Source organism: Chrysochloris asiatica, unplaced genomic scaffold, assembly GCF_000296735.1.
Source record: "Chrysochloris asiatica unplaced genomic scaffold, ChrAsi1.0 scaffold00041, whole genome shotgun sequence".
Taxonomy (NCBI): domain Eukaryota; kingdom Metazoa; phylum Chordata; class Mammalia; order Afrosoricida; family Chrysochloridae; genus Chrysochloris; species Chrysochloris asiatica.
The window spans coordinates 2,734,234-2,757,073 of NW_006408559.1; the positions used below are offsets into that span (position 1 = coordinate 2,734,234).

The 22,840-nt window shown below is 38.3% G+C and overlaps 1 protein-coding gene across 1 annotated transcript in view; it reads left to right on the forward strand.

Moving 5' to 3' along the window:
• The window catches only part of KLHDC10 (kelch domain containing 10), a 101,125-nt gene that overhangs the window by 55,687 nt on the left and 22,598 nt on the right, over positions 1–22,840 (forward strand). Inside the window, exon 2 of the mRNA XM_006861131.1 lies at positions 11,819–11,905. Within this exon, the coding sequence (XP_006861193.1) occupies positions 11,819–11,905 (87 nt within the window). The remainder of the gene's footprint in view (positions 1–11,818; positions 11,906–22,840) is intronic.

Below are 22,840 nucleotides of genomic sequence, written 5' to 3' on the forward strand. Positions count from 1 at the left end.
CATAGAGAGAAATTCTGTTAACTGATGGTACATGGAGGGGATTATAATCATTGTAATGAAACAAGGTGTATGATTTGTTGAATGTAAAATTGATGATATGCCCTGTAAACTTTCACTCAATCCACAATAAAAACCTTAAATTAAACAACCAAAAAAACCAAACATGGAAGAAAACCCCCAGCAGGAGGCGATATTGGATTCAGAAGAAACTTCTCTGGCTATCCTATAGTTTATATTTCTAGGCAGATACACATATTGACTCAGAAACACACATGGAATACAAATGTAAATAGTTCTGGGTTGTTGTTTTAAATCCTGAGAACACAGAAAGTAAATCACTTGTAAGCAATAAAAGTAAATGAACTGTCTTTTTTTTTTCTTCCAAATCTTGTTAGGTGCTATTGCGTAGATTCCAGCTCATAGTGAACCCATGTGACAAAGCAGAGATGACCCACTGGGCTTTACTTGCCTGTTAACAGAATTACTGGGTGGATTCAAACCACCAATCTTTCAAGTAGGATGCGAGTTCTTAACCTTTTGTGCCACCAAGGATCCTTGGAATCATTAAATGTTACAAATCATCTTGATCACAATGGTGGAATCTTTTTTACAACAACCCTACATCCAAATATAAACTTAGTCTTTACCTTTTTTCTTTCTTCTAAAAAAACTTTTTATTGAGTGAAGGTTTATAGATAGGATCCTCAGCTTTACAAATTCTACAAAATCATACACTTTGTTTCATCTCAATGATTACCATCCCCTCCCTGTAACAATAGTCATCCTGCTTCCTCCCTGTGGTTCTGATTTGCATTCCACCCACCTTCCTATCCTTTCTCAGCTTTGTCCTTAGACATATGTTGCCCTTTTGTTTAATCTTTATCTTAAAGAGATCTTTTTATTTAGACATTTTAGTGCAATATAATTAGAGTAATGGACTGCCCATTTATTTGTGTAGAGACCTGGGGTTTTGTTTTTTTTTTTGACAACTCAAATGATCACAAAATAGCAGTAACATTGGGCTCAGTTGAGGATGATTCATGACCAGGTATCACAAAGAGTTGTCTTACATTCAGCTGCAACTCCTGTGAGTTTCACCTACTTTTGTTTTTTGATGCAATATGGAATAAGTTTATACCCTCTTTCATTTAACTGGCCCTTTGAAAACAATGATAACATTCTGAGTCAATTTTATCTTTTACACCTGGGATTCATCACGGTGGGTCTATGGATGGTTGTTCAGGGGATTATATCATTTGTCAAATTGTGCATTTTTCTGGGACGAGAGCCAGTAATTTTTATTAGTCTCAATGGAACCTGGTTCCCCCCAAGTTGATATGCCAGGCCCAATGGGGTGGGCCTGATAATGTATCTTTTTATTTTTGTTCTTAATAAGCTTGCAACAAGCTTGCCAATTCAGAATCTCAGGAGCCATTGAACTAGGTGGTTCTAAGGTGCCTGGAGCATTTTTTATTCCATTGAGAACTATACAATTTACAGAGTTGGAAAGAGTCTGAGACACCAAGTTGCATCTAATTTGTGATACATTTACGCTAACTCTTCTGAACACAAGCTCTTCTATACTATTAAACTGAGCCAGAAGGGTGGGGTTCTTATTTCAAAGTCTTGGCAATACATTCATCAGCATTGGGAATGTGGTGATACTACTTTATAAATCAGAAATGTGTTCCCAGGGTTTTTATGTTTATTGGATGCAGATTTCATATTTTAATCTAACTCAGGTTTATGAATTATAGTACATTTTTATTATTTAATCTGTAAACTGTGTAGCCTGTTTTGTACTGCTTCTAACCAAGGAGTGTGTAGTTGAGATTCAGTCCTTTATGAATACTGTTTTCAGTATCACAGCTGGGAACTGTGTGAGTCTTGATGTAACTTCACTTTACTCCACCCCAATCAAGAAAAACCTCAACCAGCAAGCCTGTTTATTCAGTAAAGTGATACTTGAATAACTAATAATACAAACCAAAATGACCAAGGGGATTTTTTTCCCCTTGGATGAATGCCCAAGAGTGCAACTGCTGAGTTATATGATAAGCAGATGTTTGGTTTTGTAAGAACCAGCCATGTTCATTTCCAGAGTGACTATACCATTTTTCATTCCTACCAATAAGATGAATGATCCAGTTTCTCTTGTGGTCTTGCTAGCATTTAGTGTTGTTACTATTATTTAGTTTAGCCATTTACATAACCAGTTTTTTTAAAAAATTGTTTTTTGTTGTTGAGAATATACATAGCAAAGTATTCACCAATTCAACAATTTCTGCATGCACAGTTCAGTGATATTGATGACATTCTCAAGTTGTACAGCAATTCTCACCCCCTCTTTCCGGATTGTTCCCCCCATTAACATAAACTCACTGTCATCTCTCTTAAGTTTCCTATCTAATCTTTCCAGTTACTATTGTCAGTTTGATCCCTTGTAGATAGTTCTCAAAAGAGCACCAGGCTCAAGGCAGACATTCTTTACCAGTTAAGCTAAACTATTTTTAGTTTTAAAGAAGTCTTCAGAGGTATTTTTGGTTAAGACTTAAAGATTACTTTAGGATAAATGTTTTGGGTGCTTATCCATCCTTCATGGCTCCAGAAAGTCTAGAGTCTGTGAGAAGTTGAAATTCTGTTTTGCATTTCCTCCCTTTTGATCAGGATTTATCTATGGAATCTGGTCAAAATGTTCAGTAATGGTAGCTGGGCACCATCAGTTTCTTGTCATCTCATGCAAAGGAGACAATTAGCCACAGATTTCATATCTTCCTCTTATTTCTAACTCCGTGTTTTCCTCTGTTACTCCAGGCAAATAGAGATCAAAATTTGATGTGTCTTGTACCTGTAATTATTAATATTCTTATCAGGTTTTGGTATTAGGGTCATGCTAGTCTCATAAAACAAGTTTCTCTAATCTCTGAAAGCCTGTCGGATAAGTATTAGCTCTTCCTTAAATGTTTGGAAGAATTCACCAGTGAAGTCATCTAACATTCTTAAATTTTTTACACAGCACTTAAATTTGTATTTTTCTACTGTTGCCTGTTAATTCTTCCTGTTTCCTTCTTCTGACCAAGAAAAGGACTTTGACATTCTTTTCATTTCTCCCAACCCCCATTTTTTTGCTCCCATATATTCATTCCTGTTCATGTCATCTGAGATAGTTTTGAATGTTAGTAAAATTTTATGTTTTAGGTATTTTGTTCTTTTCAGTCAGTGCTTATGTATACTTAAAGGTTTTACTCTTTTCTTTACCTTTTTTGTGTAGTTAATTGTTCATTCTTGATGAATTTTTAAAAATCCCATTTACATATTTTTGAGTAATTCTTTCATACTCTGTGTTCTTGCACATTCAGAAAATTTTATTTTATTCTTGTACTTGAATGAGATTTTGAGTGGGTATAGAATTCTGATTTAAAAATATTTTCCCACAGAATTTTGAATCTATTTTCCATTGTTGTCTTATATCCAGTATTGCTCCGGAGAAGATTGATACTGATATGGTAGTTTGTCTGTAATTGATTTTTTAATCTATGTAAGATTTTAGTATTTCTCTTCATTTTTGATCTAAAATTTCACATCACCTGTTTTCAGTTCATCCACTGATTTACACAGGACACTTCATGTTTTAGGATTGAAATGTTGAGTTATGGATAGATTTTCTTATTGCTTTTTATGGCTTTTCCTTCTGTACATCCCATGCTCTTTGGCTAGAGTGCCTAGCAAATAGATTTGGATCTTCTAGATCACTTCTCTCTTTTTTAAAAAAATTGAGGTATCGTCCACTTAGTATAAAATTGACCATTTGTGAGATATAAAGTGGTTTTTAGTATATTCACAAGAGTGTGCAACCATTGCTACTATCCAATTCTTGAACATTTCCAATAACCTATATCCAGGAGTCCTGGTGTGGCGCTGTGGGTTAATGCTGTGGACTGCAAAGTCGGTTTGAACTGCAAGGTCTGCAGTTCAAACTCACCAACTGCTCCTAGGAACCCTATACAGGCAAACTATGGGTCAGAATGACGGGACAGCACTTAGCATCAACAATATCTGTTATAACACTCACTCCCAATTTCTTTCTCCCCCCAACCCCAGACAACAAAGACTCTATCTAGTTCCTGTCTCTTTGGATTTGCCCATTTTGGACATTTCATATAACTGGACTCATACAGCATGTATGTTTATGTTGGCAAGTTGTTGGATTTTTTTTACCTAGCATAATGTTTCAAAGATCATTTGTGTCACAGTATCAATCAGTCTTTTTTTTTAAATGACTGAATAATACTCCATTGTATGGACGTTATCATTAATTGGTGGGTATTTGGACAGTTTCTACTTTAGGGCTATTATGAATAATGTTGTGAATATTTGTGTTACAAGTTTTTATATGGTATTTTGTTTTACTTCTGTTGGGTATATGAAAGTGCTTCGAAAAGTTTGTGGATAATAGAATGAAAAAATAATGGAATTTTCCCATGAACTTTTGGAAGCCCTGTTATGTAATAGGAATAGAGTTGCTGGATCATATGATAATTCTGTGTTTAACTTTCTAAAAAAAAATTCATTGTGAGTTGGGTGAAGGTTTACAGAGAAGATTAGTGTTCCATTCAACAGTTCAGACACACAATTTTGTTTCATGTCATTAATTACAGTCCCCACAATGTAACATTACTCACTCATTTCCTGCCTGTGTTTCCTATGTCCGTTTCTCCTTCTTTCCTAACTTCTCTCAATTTTGTTCTTGGGTAAGTGCTACCCTTTTGATTGTCAATGGTTGGTTATTATTCTAAGGTGTGTGTACCTCCCTAGTGTTCTTGTTCCCCATCCAGGCCTGTTGTTTGGCTGACAACTGAGCCATAGGATGAGTTCATTTCTTCAGTTGAAGGGCCAGAGTCTAAGGTATTCCACCGGTCTATCTAACCAGTAGCCTCATCTTTAAAAAAAAAAAAAAATTCATTGTGAATTGAGTGAAGGTTTATAGAGCAAGCAGATCATCAGTTTTACAGTGAACAAATCAGACACCTTGTTTCATCTCAATGATTGCAGTACCTTCAGTGTTGTTGTTGTTAAGTACCGTGCAGTTGGTTCTGACTCATAGTGACCCTGCACAGGGTTTCCGTGGCTAGAAATCTTTACCGGAGCAGAATGCCTCCTCTTTCTCCCATGGAGATGCTGGTAGTTTCGAACTGCTGACTTTGAGGTTGGCAGCCTCAATGTAGCATCAATTAATCACACTTCTTCCCTGTGTTTCTTGTTTCTGTTCCTCCTCCTTTTCCCAGCCCTTCTGAACTTTGTCCTTGGGTAAATGCTACCCTTTTGATCTTGAATGGTTGACCCTTCTATGGTGTGTATATCTCATGACTGTTGTTGTCCCCCATACACATATCTATTGTTGGCTGAAAATTGAGCCACAGAGTGTGAGTTCATTTTCAGACCAAGAGAGACCAAGATCACAGTTCTAGGGTTCCATTAGTCTCTTATCTGACCAGTAAGCCTGGTCTTGTTTTGTTTCCTTTTAAAGAATTTTGTTCCACATTTTCTCTCATTCTATTCAGAACCTTCTAATGTGATTCCTTTCAGAACAGTTGTTACTGGTACCCAAGTACCGTCTAGTCCTTCTGGTCTCAGCGTTGTGGAGATTGATGTTCATGTGGTCCATTAGTTCCTTGGACTAATTGTTTCCATGTGCCTTCAGTTGTCATCACTCTTCTTGCCTCTGGATGGGGACAGTTGCACCTGTGTGTGACTTTTTGAGGCCGTGCTAAAGAACAACTGTACCGCTTTACGTTTTACATTCCCTCCCACCTGTAACATCTTGACTGTTGTCAGTTCTCCAAATCCTCATCAACACGTGTTCTTTTCTGTTTTTATTTGTTTTGTTTTAATTATAGCCATGCCAGTGGGTAATGATTGTTCTCTCACCGTGGTTTCGATTTGCAGTTTCCTGATGGCTAATGAGATTGAGCGCCTTCTCATGTGTTTTTATTGACTTGTGTTTTCTTTTTAAGCATACTGACCATTTGTTAGATCTTCTGGAGAACTGGTAATTCATTTTTAACTGAGCAATTTTTCTTTTGATAGTTGAGTTGTAAGAATTCTTTCTGTGTTTTGTATATCATCCGTGTATCAGATAATTTGCAATATTTCTTCTCATTTTGTGGGTTGTCTTGGCACTTTTTTTATAGTGTCCTTTGTTGCACACATGCTTTTGATTTTGATGAAGTCCAGTTTATCTATTTCTTTTGTTTGCACGAGGGGGGTGTAAAAAGTTTGTGGAAAAATAGAATTGAAAGATAATGGAATTCTTTCATGAACTTTTTGAAGTCCTCTTGTACTTTCAGTGTCATATCCAAGAAACTGTTGCTTAATCCTAAATCACAAAGATTTACACCTATGGTTTCTTACAAGAGTTTTATTATACTTTTAGGTTTTACATTTGGGGCTCTGATGCATTTTGAGTTAATTTTTCTGTATGGTGTGAGTAGTGATAGCTTACCCAGGACCATTCGTTGACAGAATACTCTTTCGCCATTGAATATTCCCTATGATTGTGGTTGTGTGCATAGAGTCGGTTCCAACTCACAGTGACCCTGTACAGGGTTTCCGAGGCTGTAGAACTTTATGGGAGCAGAAAGCCTTATCTTTCTCCCACGAAACAACTGAGAGTTTCTAACTGCTGACCTTGAGGTTAGCATGCCAACTCGTAAGCACTATGCTACCAGAGCTCCTTGAATACTCCTGTACCCTTATTGAAAATCAATTGATCCTGGATTCTCAGTTCTTTACCACTGAGCTATATACTTATCCTATGCCAGTACCTCACTGTCTTGAGTACTGACACCTCATTTGATAACGCATTGCTTTATTGTACCTTGCAGACACTGCGTTTCTTACACATTAAAGGTTTGTGGCAACCCTGCATTGAGCAAGTCTGTTGGCACCATTTTTCCAATAATGTGTGTTCACTTTGTATCACATTTTGGTATAATTCTCATTTCAGAACTTTTTTATAATGCTTTTGTATACTTATAGACTACAGGATAGTGTAATCATAACTTTTATATGCACTGGGAAACCAAAATATTCGTGTGACTTGATTTACTGCGGTATTTGCTTTATTGTTGTGTTCTGGAACCAAAATCACAGCATCCCCAGTGTATGCCTTTGCTGTAATGTTATAGGAAGTTTTGGAGTCAGGGAGTTGAGTCTTTCAACTTAGTTCCTTTTCAAGATTGTTTTGATAATTCTGGGGGCCTTGCACTTAAGAAGGAACCCTGGTGGCACTGTGGTTAAAGCACTCATCTGCTAACTGAAAGCTTGGTGGTTTGAACTCCCCAGCTCTTCAGTGAGAGATAGATGTGGCAGTCTGCTCCGGTAAAGCGCTTCAGCTTTGGAAACTCGGTGGGGTAGTTTTACTCTGCCTTGTGGGGTCACTGTGAGTCAGATAGTGACTGCTGAATTCTTTTTAACTTGTAAAAGACATTTAAATACGTTCTCTCTCTTTGTCCTGTCATGCTGCATTCTGATGAATTTCTTGGCTCCATTTTTCAATTTACTAATTTAATATTCTATTTACCTATTTATAACAACCTGGTGCTGTAGGAGAAGCACTGGGCTGCTAACTGCAAGGTTGGCAGTTCGAACCCACCAGCTGCCCCTCAGAGACTATATACAGGGTCGCTATGAGTTGGAACTGACTCCACAACATTTAGTAGCAACAACACTTAGCCTATTAGGTATTGTTTGTTTTGTTCAGTGAACAAAATTGTAACTACTAAGCACTCCAAATTGATTTTGGTTTTTACAAATATTATGTGATCTTACAGTGCTCTGAGGATATTAATTGTACTTATTCTAAAGTTTTATTTTATGAGAGGGCTTCAGAAAGTTTGTGGGAAAATTCCTTAATCTTTCTATTGCATTTTTACACAACTTTTTGAAGCTCCCTTGAATTGAATGCGCTCTCTTTGGCTGTCTTCTGTTTGCCTCTTTCTCCTGTTGGAGTCTTTGTCTCGGAGACTTCTTGTTCGCCTTCCTGTGAATGCTGGTTAAGTCTGTTCATCACAGCACGTCTCCATCAGTTGTGGGAGGAATGGCTTGTGCAGTGGGAGAGGCCCCTCTTCTTCCTAGATGTTAATATCCACCCAGGGCCCTGTCCGTCTCTTATCCGAGTGTCTGTGCGCATTGCTCCTACCTGGGGAGCGACAACTGTGTTTTTTGAAGCTATTATTCTTACCTGGAAGCAAACATTTCTATAGTTTATCTGACCCAAATGGGTGAATGGGTGGGAGGGGCTGACTTGCTGTATAACTTATGTGTTACTGCCAGCCCGTTAGGCTGTAAATTGTTGCGGTTCTTTCTGTGTTTTCCATCCCTTTGCATGTTTGCTCCCTGACAGCTCCTGCTTGCTATGTGCAGCATCCCTCAATGTGGGTGTAGAGGGACCAGGGTTTCCTCTTAGAATTGATCCTGTCCGCTTTTCGTCTGCCAGTCATTCCTACAGGTTTAGCCCATTTGATTATGGAGTTTTAACAAAATGGCCTTTGTGTTTTGGGGTCTTTTTGAGGAGAAGGAAGGGAGCTTGCAATATTATTACCCTACCACCACGATTCAGTTAATATCTATGTTAAATTTATAGTAAAATGAACATAATAAAAGGAGAAAAATTTTAAAGCTGGTAGAAAAGAAAATCTTGATGAAATCTCTGAAGAAGTTATGTTGTGTTGTTGTTGTCTAAGTTTTGAAGAGTAGAAGTAATTACTAATAAAGATTGGCACATGTAAAAATTAAAATGTCAATGTACAAAAATTTCAGACTAAGAATATATTTGTATGAGATATGGAAAGGCGTATCTTTCTTTAAAAATAAACTGAAAAGATGTTAAACTGATATGCCAGTCCTGGTGTCTTGGGTGAAGGAAGAAAATACGGGTTCCAAAGGTAGTTCCTACCTTGGGCACTAATCTCTTTAGAGTGAATATTAGTTTATACTATGACAGAGTTATATTGGTTATTGAGCGAGAAACATGGCCAAAGATGTTTCCAGAAGCTCTGAAAATACATAAAAAATGATTTTTGATTACAGCTTTGGTTCAATAATTATTAAGTGTTTCTCTAGAATAATTTTCTGCTTACCCATTGAAAAAAAAAAAATTTCATCCTAGAATATTTGAACAGCATAGAAGGCCTGGTTGCCTAAACCCCAGTAATAACCACTGTCTACATTTTGGTATGTTCCTGTCCAATATTTTTATCTTCGCTTTTATTTATTTATTTTTAATTAAAGTAATATGATGGTTATTCTTCTGGTCTAAAAGTACTGCCGACACATTGAGAAAGCTCGGCAAATAAAGACCAGCTTAAAGGGAAAAACACACAAAAATCACTCATAATAATCACCCACAAACAGCCACAGTTAAAAGTTGATGTATGTCCCTCCTGTATTTTTCATGAATATGTACATACTTTTTTTCTTTACAAAAAATGGTATCACACTGTAATACTTTTTCATAGTTTGCATTTTTCACTTGCAATATCTTGTGACTGTTTTCTCATGTTAGTGAATATTCTTGTGTATAATTTTTTGTGGCTGTGCAGAATATGAACATATCTAAGTATGTTTATTTAGCAATAAAATCAGTTCCTGGGGGACATTGCACCATGGACCATTGGACATTTAAAGTGTTTTTAATGTTTTGCTATTATAAGTAATGCCGCAGTAAGTCTCTTTGTGCACACATGTCTGCGTACATGTACGATTGTTTCTTTAGGAATAAATTCCTAGAAGTGGACTAGCTGGGGCAAAGGGTATGTACATTTTAATGCTTTTGATACCTAAAAATGTCAAATTTTAAGCTAATCATTTGTTATATCCTGTCTTGTATTGCTGCCTAATTGTTTTATGTGTCTGTCTTGTCTCCCTAATTAGAATATAAGCTTCTTCAGGGCAAGGGAGGCTTCTTAACATCCTATGTATCCTTTTACAGTATGGAGTACAGTGTTGGACTAAGAGTCAGAACAAATAATAATCCTAGTTAAAGCAGTGGTTGTCCAAACATTTGATAAACCCATAAAATATATGTATACACAACTTATATGTATATTTTTGGGACCAATATAGGCTTACTGTTTTTCTATTTTTCCAATAAAGGGTATTAAAAAACAAAATCAACTAGCGTATATTATCCCCATTATTTCATAAAATATTTCAATATTTTTGAATATTGAATATTTTAATTTAAATATTGAATATTTCAATAACAAAACTTTAATCTGTAGAAAAAAGCAGGCCTTTAAATGGAGCATTTTAGCATTTTTGAGAAATTTGCTATCTTGTCTGTGTTTTTTTTTCATTTTGTGTTGAACTAGTGACTCTTCACCTTAGCCTAGCAGTGACCTGTAGCCCAACATTTGGGAACCCCTCATTTAAAGGATTCACAGGATGAAAAGGCAAACTTTTTTCACAAATAAGTAATTCTTCCCCTTGCCCAGGAATTGAATCTGTGTAGATAATAGTATTCTATTACATAGAATATGTGTATCTTTATACACAGTACTACATGAAGCGACCTAGGCCCTGCTGATGATCATCAGAATCTATTTGCAATTGCTAAACAAACAAACAACAAACAAATTTCCACTTAGAGGATTCTTTAAAGACACTGATTCTTTAGAGACACAGAGTAAGTGTGGTGTAGTGGAAAGAAGGCTGTGTTTAGAGTCTGGATTGAATCCCGGCTCAGGCATATGAGGAGCACGCCTTCCTTGGAGATTTTGTAGCTTCTGTTGTAGCATTTACTTCATTGTGATGTGATTATCTGTTGACACATCTGCCTTCCTCATAAGACTACGAACTGACTGAGGGTAGGAGTCAGGTCCTCCTTTTGCAACCCTAGGGCAAAGCCTAGGACTGGAGGCATAGCAGGTGCTTTAAAAAATGATTGTTGAATGAATAAAGGGCTGGTATGAGAATAAAATGAGATAATATATGAAAGCTCTTTGTAAACTTTTAACACTTTGAAATGTTAATTGTTCGTGTTGTTAGTAAGAGCTGTTTTTGAGAGCTATCAAAACTTTGGGAAGAATGAAAACAGTTCAATTTAACATTCTATGATACATTTCATTTTTACTGTATTTTATAAGGAAATAATTTTAATTGGATTTAATGTAGCACTAATTTTCTTCCTAAGAAGGCAGGTGAACTTTTTCTTTCTTTCTTTTTTTTTTTGGCAGAAGTGCTAGAATGCTAAATGTTTTATTTGGTTGCTATCCTAAAAGTTTAATTATGATCCAACCAGGTTTCTATTTAAAGACTGTTTCCTATTGCTTGACAGCAACAACAACCCATTGCTTTAGCCTCTTAACCATGTGCCTAGGAGAAGAATGGTGCTAAGCCTGGAAAAGAGCTGGAGCTTAAGTTAGGCCTAATTAGTTTTAATCAATGCTTCTTTGTTTGGACATTTACTCATTTTTAAAATGTGATCGTTTTTCATCTGGTTCTAAAGCTCCTGGTGAATTTTTGCCACAAGATGGCATTGGTGATTATTGAGTGCATGTCCCATTGAACCAGAATTCAGGAAAATTGCACACAATTATTTGTATTCTTTGGGGGATAAGAGAAAATCTCAGCACTGCTTATATATTAGTTGGATTTTGTTTTGACTTCCCAAACAGGGTTAAATGCTACTTTACATCATTTCTTTCTGTATTCAAGTATTGTTTTGTTTCCTGTTTTTCTGTCTTTATAGCAAAACTATGTATTATTTGCCATGTGTTGTATGTGTCTGACTTATTGCTGATAATTGTGGTAACAGGTAAGAAGAAAATACGATGGGACCCAGTTAGGAGACGCTTCATTCAGTCCTGTCCCATCATAAGGATCCCTAACAGGTTTTTGAGAGGTGGGTGATATAGCAAGAGCGCTATGCTTCATGCGGGTTAGAGGGAACTGCTAACACATTTTCTCCATTCAAACTCAACTGTTTGGTTTTCCTTTAATTGTGTAAGCAGCTAAAATGGAAGTAAGAAAAGTCTGGAACTTAATTATAAACCTATGTTCCATATTGACCATGGTTGGAATTCTAATGATAAATTGGGGGGAGTTAGGATCACTTAAGTGTGTTAGAGGGTAGAAGTAATTCATCTCAATGGTATCAGTATTCACTGTAGTTCAAAAGAACATTGAGTATATAATTTTGTATAAATATAGATGTGGAGAAGAATTCTCTACGAATGATTTTAATAAAGAAATTAAAGATTAATTGATAGAAAATTAAAGATTTATATCAGATACTATAAATAAGATATAAATTAAATGGAAATATATTTGCAAAAAAATGGTTAATATTATGAATATTAAAAGAGCTCTTATAACTTAATAGTTTAAAAAATAAATTACTGTTAGGAGAAAAGTAGGTTAAAAAGACATGAATTATCAATTCATTAAAAAAAAGAAAGAAATGTGAATTGCCAGTAAATTAGAACAAATATTTATTTTTGCTACTGTTATAATGGTGCTCTGGTGGGTGGCATAGTGGGTTATATGTTGGACTGCTAACCTCAAGGTCAGCAGTTCTAATCCATCAGAAGGATGAGCCCTTCTCCTTCTGTAAAGATTTCCAGCTTCAGAAATGCTATGCAGGGTTGCTATACGTTGGAACCAACTAAATGGCACACAACAACCGCAACCATGTTATAAAGATGCCAGTGAAAAAAATAACGTATCATTTTCACCTATTAGATTGACAGAGATTAAAAATGAGAATACCCAGTAAGGATATAGGGAAATTAAACTCATATATTGATAGAAGTATAATTCCTGGATTTAATTTGGCAATATGTATCAAAAGCCTTATGAATGTTCACACCCTTTGACCTAGCGATTCTTGCTTTTAGAAATATTTCATTCCTTCTATTTTTTTTAATTTTTTCTACTAAGACAGAGTTCATACAGAAAAAAAAATCTTAGAAGAGGGTTGAAAATTCTGATTCACACTATAGATAGAACAAATTTTAGATAAGCATGTTTAATGTTTTTAAGTTGTTGTTGTTAAGTGCCGTCAAGTCAGTTCTGACTCATAGCAATGTTTACAAGTAGACTTTACTAAATTATTTATAAGCCAGGATATCTAATTTTGACTGAAGATAGTGAAAACAAAAACTCTAGGAAAAAATCTAGAAGCTGCTATATGTTTCTATAGCTGGTGCTTAGCTATAGGTTTCTATAGTTAGTTTTTAGCAACCAAACTCCAGAGCATAAAAAAAATGAACTCAAGCCAAAATGAGTGAAGACAAGTTTGTATACTTAGGGTAGTGTGCAACCTTTTAAACGTAGATGATTTTATTGATACAAATTAAAAGTTAACTTTGGTTTTATGTGGCTGAAAACCCATTATGCACACATGGCCAAGCAGGTATAAAAGTCCCCCGCCCCCATTTATAATTTAGATTACTAATTTAGTAATTTACAATGAAAGTACTAATGTGGGCTGACTAAATATAACCACAAGTAAGAAATTGCCCAATTAAGATACAGAATTCAATATAGTCATCAGTTATGTTTTTAAAAAATAAAAATAAAGAAAATAGTAAACTAACGGTGGTTCTATCTGGATGGTGGGGTTTTCTTTTCTTTTGTATGTTCTGTATTGTTCTTTTTTTTTTTTTTCCAATCAGGGGAAAGAAAGATTAGCACAGGTAAGTTTCATACCATTGATTATTTGTAAGCCCTAACTTGCTTCAAACACCGAGAGAGATGGTGTCTGGCAGTGCTGAGAAAGAAAGAGTGAGCTGGGGGGGGGGGGGGGGGGTGGGGGGGTGGCACTAGCAATATCAGGGTGACCTCTTAATCAGTGGCCTTTTCTTAGTTCTCACCTTCCTTGACTTGTTTGTAGTGTTTGATGCTGTTGGCCACTTAAACCTTCTTAACATTTTCTCTTCTTTTGGATTTCTTTATTGTATAATCCTAGTTGTTTTCTTCCGGCCTCTTTGTTCATTGTTTCCTTCACTGGCTTCTTTGCTTCCTACCCACAAAAGGTGGGTATTGGCCCAAGGTTCTGTCCTTCTTGCCATCATCGCCTTTGGTTATTTCATCAACAGGCCTACCTCTCTTTATTAGCTCATTTGTTGGTTGGTTCATTCTTTCAGTATTCCTTGATTGCTTCCTATGTGCCAGTCACTGTCCCAGGATTGATGGTATAAATATTTGACAGTGAGATGAACAGACACTTACAGAACAAATTGGAATTCTTTGTGATAAGTGCCCTGATGAGGGAGTCTGACGCCAAGACCCCAGAAGAGGGACCAGTCTCAATTTGGGTGGTGGTCAGGGGGAGTGGCCATCAGGATGACTTTTCAGAAGGGATGTGTTTAAAGGAGGAATAGGTGTTGGCACTGCTGTGGTGCTGTAGGAGAAACTCTGAACTGCTAACCACAGGGTCATTGGTTCAAACCCACCGGCTGTTCCTTGTAAACCCTACATAGGGTCGCTGTGAGTCAGAACTGACTCAATGAAACCTAACAACAACAACAGATTCCTTCTCTAGATCCTGCATCTTTGAAAGATTTTAATTTTTTATTTTGGGCAGCACTGTGATGGAATGAACAGAATGCTGGACTTCCAGTACAAGATGATGGACTTAACGCATCCCTTTGTCTTCCCTACTTCTCTGAGATCACTGAGAATGATAAAGTGGGCATTAGAAAAATAATCCAAATTGTATTGGAAAACAATTTTACCAGCTCTGTGGAGTCCTGGTGTGGCACTGTAGGAGAAAGCACTGGACTTCAAAGTCGGTTTGAACCACAAGGTCAGCAGTTCAAACTCATCAGCTGCTCCTGGGAAATCCTATACAGGTTTGCTATGAGTTGGAACTGACTTGATGGCCTTTAACAGCAACACAATGGCACGCAATAACAGCAACATCATGGCCTTGGGCAAGTTGCTTAGTGGGGTTTTTTTTGGGTTTTTTTTCCTGTTTCTGGAAGATGATAGTATCTCCCTCCAGAGTTTGTTGTACTTAGAAGAGTCTCCTTGTTTAGAAAATATTGAATTCATGTTAGCAGCTATTATTGTTATTGTTACGGTGACAGCAATTTTTAGGAATTATAGGATAAAAGAAAGAAGTTGGAGTTAGCTTACTAAGACACCAAAGTAGAGTGAAATGTATCTCAAGTAGGTGCTCCTCTCCTCCGTGTGATTAGAACCAGAGAATTGCTCAGTGGTACTTCTTTCTGGAAACTCAGAGCTCAGAGTCAGAAGTAGGGGAAGAGGGAGCAAGTAGGGGGAATGTGAAACTTCAGGGCGAGTTAAAACCCAAAAGGCTCACACCCATGTTCATTGCAACTTTAGTCACAGTAGCAAAAAGATGGAAATGACCTAAATACCCAACAACGAATAAATGGACATACTATGGTACATACACACAATGGAATACTACACAACATTAAAGGATAATGGTGAATCTGCAAAACACCCCATCACGTGGATGAATTTAGAGGATGTTATGCTGACTGAAATTAGTCACAAAGCACAAATAATGAATGGTTCTGGTAGCATAGTGGTTATGAATCAGGCTGCTAATCTCACAGTCAGCAGTTCGAAACTACCAGCTTTTCCGCGGGAGAAAGGTGAGGCTTTCTGCTCCTGTAAAGATTTACAGCCTTGGAAACCCTGTACAAGGTCGCTATGAATCAGAACCGATTTCACGGCACATAACAACAACAACAAACTACCAAAAGTCAAGACAAGTCTCACACACAGTTTATACACAGAAAGAAACATTCTCTGAAGGCTATATTGGCAGTAGGAGGGGAAAGGAGCTTAAATCCCTAACTAGAGGATAGACAACGTACTAACTGGGGTGAAAGGAAACTATAAGAGGGAGGAGGTCATCACAAAAGGATCAAGGTGAAGAAAGACACTGAGGACAAGAGTTCAAGGCCACAAAGGTAAATTCTATTACCTAGTCCCACAATGGCAGCAGTGATAATCTACAAGTTGATACATAGGTAGACACTCAAGCTGAATGGGTGTGGGAAAACAATTGGAATTATATCCATGAATATATGAGGGTGAGTAAAAAATTATCCGCACTCCAGCTATATTAAAATTTGTTTTAACAGTGCTTTCTGTTCAAGGTTATTGGTGTGCAGGTGTGAATGTGGACATCCACAAACAAAATTTGGACCAATACTTGAAGGAAGGTAAAGGTTTTAAAAAAAAACTCATTACTGGTGTTGAGACACGAGTTCATCACTACGAGCCTGAGAGTAAACGGCAGAGTGTGGAATAGAAACATTCTCAATCGCTCACCAAGAAAAAGTTCAACAGTCAACTATCAGCTGGAAAATTGATGTTTACAGTTTTCTGGGCCAGTATTGGAACACTATCAAGAAAAAGATTCAGCAACCAGCAGTGCTCATTAAAGTGAGATGCTCACTGAAGAACTGAAACCTAAACTTTGAATTAAACACAGAGGACTGCTATCCAAGGGCATTGTGATCTTGCATAACAATGCACATCCACACACCACTGCCCACACTGTTGACACTCTACAAAAACTTTGTTTTGAAGTGTTAAAGCATCCTCCCTATAGTCCTGATCTTGCTCCATTAGACTTACATTGTTTGGTTCCCTGAAAGCAGCCCTTTGAGGACGAAGATTCTCCTCTGATGAAGAAGTGGAGACAGCAGTGTGTTTGTGGCTTGCAGCTTAGCCTAGAACATTTTTAAATAAAGGAATACAAAAGCTTGTTGACAGATGGACAAATTGTATGGAAAAGCAAGGAGATTACATCCCAAAATGATGTATTTATCTTTTCTAAAAGTTGATTAAAGTAAATTTTACAGCCAGAGTGTGGATAATTTTTGACTGATGCTTGTATATGGATTTGACTGGCTATTTTTGCATATGAATTTATGTGGGCTGTAAATGTATCCTGGACCTTTGGTGTGGTGCTGTAAGATCAGCACTGGATTGCAAGCCAGCCATAAAGTCGACAGTTCAAAGCCACCAGCTGCTCCTTGGAGCCCTATACAGGGTCGCTTTGAGTTGGAACCAACTGGGTGACACTTAACAACAACAACTTGAATATATCCATGATTATAGAGCATTCAGGGGGCAAAATAATGAAAGCTTCTTAGTTACTACCAAGCACCTGGAAGGAATGCGTGTCTGGGCCTGGGAGCTCAGGACAGTAGTCTTGGGGGAGATATCAAGGCCAACTGGCCTAACCTAGTCCACAGAGACAATGTTCTACATCCTACCCTGGGGAGTCTTGACTGGGGTTTTAAAAACGCTATCTACAGGACAACTAATGGGTTCTCTTCCTGCCCAGAGTAAAGAGAATGAAGAGCATCAAAGACACTTGGAGACAAAGAGTAACAGACCTCGCAAACCCCAGCCTTAGTGATCGCGAGACCAGAACTGGGTGGAGCCCGTCTACCCCTACCCACCATTCAGAAAGGGATTACAATAGGAGATCCTAAGTAGAGTGAGAGACAAAGGTGGAACAAAGCTCAAAATCATGTACAATCCAGGCTTTCTAGTCTGATAGAGACTGGTGGCATCCCTGAAACTGTGATCCTTCAACTCCCTTCAAACCTGAAAGCTGAATTTACCACCATAGCTCAGCATCTAGTCAGACTGTGAACAGGGCTATAGAAGGTGAATGCTCTGGACTGCAAGGTTGGTGGTTCAAATTCACCACCCGCTCCTCAAAACCCTATACAGGGTCACCACAAGTCGGAATGGACTCAACAGCACTTAACACCAACATATGGTGAACAACTTAACCTGGGAAGTACGCACTCCTTAGAACACTCAACCATACGAGATCCAAAGGGCAGCATTTGCCCAGGGAACACAGTGGCTCTGTAGGATAAGCACTGGAGTGCTAACCACAAACTTGGTGGTTCAAGCCCACCAGCTGCTCTGTGGGAGAAAGATTAGACTTTCTGTGTAGGACAAGCATTGGACTGCTACCTGAAAGGTTGGAGGTTCAAACCCACCAACCACTTATTGGAAACCCTATAAAGGGTTGCTGTGAGTCACTACTGACTCGACAACACTTAACAACAACAAAGGTTTACAGCCTCGGAAACCTTATTACTAGGTTGTTATGTATCAGAAATAACTCACCGGACCTTGATTAAAAACAACAGCAAGTAAAGTTCAGAAGGCGGGAAGGGGCAGGAAAGCAGGATGAATGGGAATAGTGAACACAGGAAAGTCACATAGAATGTATATGAATTGGTGAATTGAAAATCAATTTACAAACTTTCATTCAGACCACCATTAAAAAAATGAAAAGATTGACTTAAAATACAGTTATCGCATTGTTGCGTAAACAACATACGATTGATGGTTTGAGTTAGCTTTCTGTGTGCACTATGCACATTACGTGGGGGAAAACACGGTATTTGCCTCACTTCTTCCCTCCTTCGTATGAAGATCTCTGGCACTGCCTTTGAGAGAGTCATGATAACACCCCTCCAAGCACTGTGGGGATTTGCTTTGGGCAGGGTTGGGCAGGCACTGCTCGCATGGGCTGGGATGGGAGAAAGTGCAAAACAGAGCCTTAGTTGGTGGGCCATCCGGTAGACCCGGGTGAGACAGTGAGGAAATGCAGGAAGAAAGGGAGCTTCGTTAAGGATTGAAGCTCATTCAGCTGTTAGCTGTTGGGCCACCAGAATATGGCGTTCCTTATTCTGACAACAGTCAGGCAAAATAGCTTTTGTTTTCTCTTATTTCAAGAGGGGAGTCTAGTCTGTGTGCCAGAGGACCCCAGACTGAAGAGATCTGCAGTTAGAGAGACCTCCCATGTGGAGACAGTGTAATACAACTGTGGAGGAAACCCAGACCTTGAATGACTGCTAGCTAATTTGGTCCTTTAAATATTAGTAACTAATCAATAAGAAGGAGCTCTGGTAGCGTAGAGGTTACGAATCGGGCTGCAAACCTCAAGGTCAATAGTTCGAAATTACCAGCTATTCCGCGGGAGCCAGATGAGGCTTTCTGCTCCCGTAAAGATTTACAGCCTCGGAAACCCTGCACAGGGTCACTGTGAGTCAGAACTGACTCCACGGCACATAACCACCATAATCACCAAGTACTCAAGGCTCACTGAATATATGAGGAAAACTAGACTTGAAAGGGAGTCCTGGTGTGGTGCTGTAGGAGAAGCACTGAATGGCTAACCACAACCCCACCAGCTACTCCTCGGAAACTCTATACAGGATCCCTGTGAGCTGGACCCGACTTGACAGCACTTAGCAATATCAGTGGACTTGATTGAGATTGACCAAGAGGAGCAAACAAAGTAGCTGCCTGAGGGGGAGCCAGAAGTAATCTAAGAAGCAGATTGGGACATTAGTGAGTTTGTGGGTTGGAAAAGACCCCATGGCAGTAGGTTTGTTTTGTTTTGTTTTGAATTTACAAGCGGTTTCCTCAGAGAGTCTCTAGTGAATTGGATCCAGAAATCAAAACCAAGCCGTCATGGAGGAAAAAGGATGATTAAAGAATTATATTGTTCTATAATAATTGTTCTATATTGAAGTCTCTGGTAGTGTAGTTGCTTATGAGCTGGGCTGCTAACCGCAAGGTCAGCAGTTCGAAACTACCAGCTGCTCCTTAGGAGAGTGATGAGGTTTTCTGCTTCCACATCTTACACAGGGTTACCATGAGTTGGAAGAGACTGGATGACACAACCACCACACTACCACATACTGAAGTCTTGATTTCTAAAATAAAAATAAAAACTCAGTACGAGGGCTAAATAGTAGACAAGTCCAATTACTTCTAATGAACGTAATGTAGGGGAAATGCCCAAGCCAACACCAAAAGATAAAAGTACTTGAAAAAGAGTCATACTTTTGGGATGAATCAAAGAGAAATCCCGTAGCTGTTTAATAGGAATTGTGGCACTGGACCACAAGCTGGCGGTTCAAGCTCACCAGCTACTCCTCAGAAACCTATACAGGGTTGCTATGAGTTGGAACCAATCTGATGGCACTGAACAACAATAACAACAGAAGAACAGCTTACACAATGTGAGGAATAAGAGAAAGACTTACTTCCCTATGTTGAAGAAAAAGGCTCTGTTTTCAAGCATAAGGGCCTGCCAAGTTCCCAGCAGGAAAATGGAAAATATGAACAACAGAAAGACATATCTTTGCATTATTACTAAACTGTGTATGATTACAGCAGTAGAAAACAGGCTTCATATGTGGGGGAGTCCTGGTGTGGCACTGTAGGATAAGAACTGGACTGTGAGCTACAAGGTAGGCAGTTAAAAGTCCACCAGCCAATCTGTGGGAGAAAGATGAGGCATTCTGTCCCTACAAAGATTTACAGCTTCAGAAATCCTATACAGGGTTGCTATGAATTGGAACCGACTTAACAACAACAATATATATGGAACTCTGGTAGCGTAGTGGTTACGAATCAGGCTGCGAACCGCAAGGTCAGCAGTTCGAAACTACCAGCTGTTTCGTGGGAGAAAGATGAGGCTTTCTGCTCCCGTAAAGATTTACAGCGTCAGAACGGACTCCATGGCACATAACAACAACATACATATATATATATACACACACACACATATATAGACACATATATACGTATGTATGTATATAATAAACAGAAGGGTTGCTATGAGGTGAAATCATTTAACAACAACAACAACAATATATACATACATACACCTAAGATGACACAGGGACTCCTGGTGTGGTGCTGTAGGAAAATTACTGGACTGTGACCCACAAGGTCTGCAGTTCAAACCCACCGTCTGCTGCCATACAGGGTCGCTAGGAGTAGGAACCAACTCAGTGGCACAAACAACAAGAAGATGACGTAGGGTTTCTCATCTGTAGCACGATTTGCAGGAAAAGTGTCTTTGTTCTTTGAACCCCAGCCTCCTTACTGCTTAAGTGAGGGGTAGGGAAGTCAAAGTAAGTAAGACTACTAAAAGTTTGTCACCCATGCACCATTTTTGAGAAAATTACTTGAAAAGGTCCTTCTTGTTGTTGTTAAGTGCCATCGAGTCGGTTCCGACCCATAGCGACCCTGTACACGGTTTCCGAGGGCGTAAATCTTTACAGGAGTAGAAAACCTCATCTTTCTCCCGCGGAGCGGCTGGTAGTTTCGAACCGCTGACCTTAAGGTTCGCAGCCCAATTCATAACCACTACGCTACCAGAGCTCCTTGAAAAGGTCCTAGTAAAATGTAAAACAGATCCAAGGAGGAAGACAGATACAAGAAGCAGTAGTGTGCAGAGAAATCAGTAAACGTCAAATGTCATCTAAATAGAGTGACCATGAAGCTTAATCTAATTGTTAATGAAAACATTTCTAAATATATGAAAGGCCTTGAAAAGGATTCTGGGGAAATTCCACTGTCTTTTAATGCCATTTTCCCATAAACGTTTGAAGCCCCCTCTATTTGTCCATAGTGTGGCACTGTAGGATAAAGCACTGAACTACAAGGTCAGTTTGAACTGTAAGGTTGGTAGTTTAAACTCACCACCCATTCCTTGGAAATCCTATATAGGGTCGCTATGAGTTGAAACTGACTTGGTGGTACATAATAGTGTATATGTGTGTGTGTATATATATATATATATATGTTTGTTGTTGTTATGTGCTGTGGAGTCGGTTCTGACTCATAGTGACCCTGTACAGGGTTTCCAAGGCTATAAATCTTTACGGGAGCAGAACGCCTCATCTTTCTCCCACAGAACAGCTGGTAGTTTTGAACTGCTGACTGTGAGATTAGCAGCCTGAATCATAACCACTACGCTACCAGAGCTCCATATATATATATACACATATAGTTGAAGAGCAAAGATGTCAGCTTGAGGACTAAGGTGCGCTTGACCCAAGCTATGGTATTTTCAATAACCTCACATGCATGCAAAAGCTGGACAGTGAATTGGGAAGACCATAGAAGAATTGATGCATTTGAGTTATGGCGTTGGAGGAGAGTATTGAAAGTGCCATGGGCTGCCAAAAGAACCATCAGATCTGTGTTGGAAGAAGTGCAGCCAGAGTGCTCCTTGGAGGCCAGTATGGCCAAACTTCATCTCTCATACTTGGGGCATATCATGTTTGGTAAGGTGGAGGATCAGAGAAAAAGAGGAATACCCCCAAGTGAGATGGGTTGGCAAAGTGGCAGCATCAATGGGCTCAAGTGTGGCAGCAATTGTGAGGTTGGCCCAGAATCATGCAGTGTTTTGTTCTGTTGTGTAACCCTCTACTGGATTGCTATGAGTCAGAACCACCTCCACGGCACTTAACAACATATGCACGCATACATATACACACAAACTAACATGTATCTTTGTGTGATATGTATAAACACAAATTCCGGAACTGAAATGTTAGGTAATTTAAACAAATCAGTTAGGGTGAAAGTAAAGGTCTTATCATTCTGCAGGGTAGAAAGTGAATGCCAAGTCTATATTTATTGATTTGTCTTTGAAAATTTACAAGTATACATAGAGGGGATTGTGATCATTGAGATGAAGCAAAGAATATGAATTGTTGAATACAAAGCTGATGATTTTGTCTGTAAACCTTCACTCAATTCACAATAAAAAGTTAAGAAAAAGAAAGAATCCGGATGAAATTTTTACAGGGAGGACAAGATAAATCACATCAACTGGGCAAATGAAGTATCCCTGGCTCTATTCATATATTCAAATTAAGTCCAGGTTATCTTAATTTCTCTCTGTAACAATTTACTTTTTTTTTTTTTTTTTTTTTTTAGCAAACTTTAAAAGGAAAAACAAAAATATTTCTAAATGGACAATACCTCATTACTGCCTTACTATTTTTCC